The following is a 2,500-nucleotide window of genomic DNA, read 5'->3' as shown; positions in this document are numbered from 1 at the left end:
AGGGCCTGCCCAACGACTCCTTCTCCACAGAGAACGGGGTCATCGTGACCCGGGGGTCCCGCTGGCCCCTGATGGTGGACCCCCAGGGCCAGGCCATCAAGTGGATCAAGAACATGGAGGCGTCAAGGGTGAGGAGGGGGAGGGGGGAGAGAGATGGGGGGCAGGGGGAGGGGGCACAGAGAGGGGGAGGGGGGGGACAGAGGGTGGGGAGGGGGATGGGGCACAGAGGGGGGGAGGGGGCACAGAGAGGGGGAGGGGGGGACAGAGAGGGGGAGGGGGATGGGGAACAGAGGGGGGGGGGAGGAGGGGGAAGGGTGAGGGGGGACAGATGAGGGGAGGGGGAGGGGGACAGAGGGGGAGGAGGAGGGCAAGGGGAGGGGGAGACAGAGGAGGGGAGGAGGGGGGAGACAGAGGGGGGGAGGGGAATGGGGAGACGGAGGGTGGGAGGGGGAGACAGAGGAGGGGGAGGAGGATGGGAGAGACAGAGGGGGGGAGGGGAATGGGGAGACGGAGGGGGGGAGGGGGAGACAGAGGAGGGGGAGGAGGATGGGAGAGACAGAGGGGGGGAGGGGGAGACAGAGGAGGGGGAGGAGGGGGGGAGAGACAGAGGGGGGCAGGGGTAGGGGGTACAGAGGGGTGGAAAGCGTAATCTCTTCTCTCTCCTTTCACCGCCAGTCAGTTTAGAGTGAAACACTCCCCGGTGCCTGAAAGCAGGGGAAATAAACGGCGTCTAAGAACAGCTGACGATTCCCCAGTGAGATGTGGACGAAATATGGCCTGTCATACACCGGAAAACTAAGAGCAGTAGGTTTGTGATTAACCAACCCATGATCATTTGTTGCCATGGGTTCTTTATTGGTGCACTAAGTGCATGCTGCACACAGGGACCTCCCGGACTTACCCGGAAATAGTGATTCTTAGTGTTTCTTTAAAATACATGTTATAATTTCTCTTTTACTGTGTTATAAAAAATGAAGCTGCTAATTTTGTTTTGTTTTTTTTTTTTATCACATTCATATTTCAATTCAACCTTTTCACTTTTAAGTTGATTTTTTTGGGCCATGTTCAGATATATATGTTAGACTCGACTACAGGCTGAGAGACTGTGTGGTGTGAGTGACAACGAGCCTTTGAATGCACATGTAATTTCCAGTCGGATTCTTCTTCTTCTTCGTTCGTGGGCCGCAAGTCCGATGTTCACTCGTATGTATACAAGTGGGCTTTTACATGTGTATAACCATTTTTAGCCCACCATGTAGGCAGCCATACTCTGTTTTCAGGGGTGTGCAAGCTGGGTATGTTCTTGTTTCCATAACCCACCGAACGCTGACATGGATTACAGGATCTTTAACGTGCGTATTTGATCTTCTGCTTGCATATACACATGAAGGGGGTTCAGGTGCTAGCAGGTCTGCATGTATGTTGACCTGGGAGATCGGAAAAATCTCCACCCTTTACCCACCAGGCGCCGTCACCGAGATTGGAACCCCTGGATCCTCAGATTGAAAGTCCAACGCTTTAACCACTCGGCTATTGCACCTGTCAATCGGATTGATAAAGATGTATTGTATTGTATTGTACTGTATTGTATTGTATTGTGCGTGGTGTGTGCAGGGCCTGAAAGTGATTGACCTGCAGCAGTCAGACTACATGCGAACTCTGGAGACGTCCATCCAGTTTGGGTTGCCAGTACTGCTGCAGAATGTGCAGGAGAAACTGGACCCCTCCCTGGATCCCGTGCTCAACAGGTCCCTGGTGAAGATCGGTCAGTGGTCTGTGTGTGTGTGTGTGTGTGTGTGTGTGTGTGTGTGTGTGTGTGTGTGTGTCTATATGTGTGTTTGTGTGTGTGTGTCTGAGTTTGTGTGTGTGTGTATGTGTGTGTCTGGGTGTGAGTGTGTGTGATGTGTGTGTTCCGTTTGCGGTGAAAGAAAAAGAAAAAAAAAAAGGAAGAAGAAAGAGGTGCTGACCCTCCCAGTGATGCGTGGTTGCAGGCGGTGCCTACATCATCCGCCTGGGGGACAAGGAAGTGGAGTACAACCCGGACTTCCGCTTCTACATCACCACCAAGATGTCCAACCCACACTACACCCCCGAGACCTCCACCAAGACCACCATCGTCAACTTCGCCGTCAAGGAGCAAGGTAGGAGGGGAGGGGGGTCAGGAGGGAGGGTGGAGGGGAAGGGAGGGGGAGGGTCGACACTTAACTCATTGAGCACTGCGGCCGGGCATTGCTCGGTGTCATGATTTGTCTGGTCAAAACAGTTTTCGCTCGTTTCCTACACATGCAGTAAACAGCAAAGAAAAGGAACTGGCTTCTCCAGTATTCCTGGATGTGTCCACACATGATTTTAGAGGAAAAACCTTTTTCTGCTTTTTTGTTTTTTATTTTATTTTACTGCATTAGTATGGCATGGGAGCGTGCTGAGGTTGTTAACTCCCCAAGGTTTGAATGAGTTAATCATTAATTCAGATCATGCTGCTTTAACTCTCTCCATACGA

At 52.4% G+C, this 2,500-nt stretch overlaps 1 protein-coding gene across 1 annotated transcript in view; it reads left to right on the top strand.

Moving 5' to 3' along the window:
* Window positions 1–2,500, top strand: part of LOC143289079 (dynein axonemal heavy chain 2-like) — a 135,445-nt gene that overhangs the window by 100,303 nt on the left and 32,642 nt on the right. The window contains exons 62-64 of the mRNA XM_076597918.1: window positions 1–128; window positions 1,615–1,765; window positions 1,992–2,141. The exon at window positions 1–128 is cut by the window's left edge and continues 88 nt beyond it. Of these exons, the coding sequence (XP_076454033.1) occupies window positions 1–128; window positions 1,615–1,765; window positions 1,992–2,141 (429 nt within the window). The remainder of the gene's footprint in view (window positions 129–1,614; window positions 1,766–1,991; window positions 2,142–2,500) is intronic.

The sequence above is a fragment of the Babylonia areolata genome, chromosome 13 (assembly GCF_041734735.1).
Source record: "Babylonia areolata isolate BAREFJ2019XMU chromosome 13, ASM4173473v1, whole genome shotgun sequence".
NCBI classification, from domain to species: Eukaryota; Metazoa; Mollusca; class Gastropoda; order Neogastropoda; family Buccinidae; genus Babylonia; species Babylonia areolata.
The sequence above is the reverse complement of the archived record's forward strand: the minus strand, read 5'-3'. Positions and strand labels throughout refer to the sequence as shown.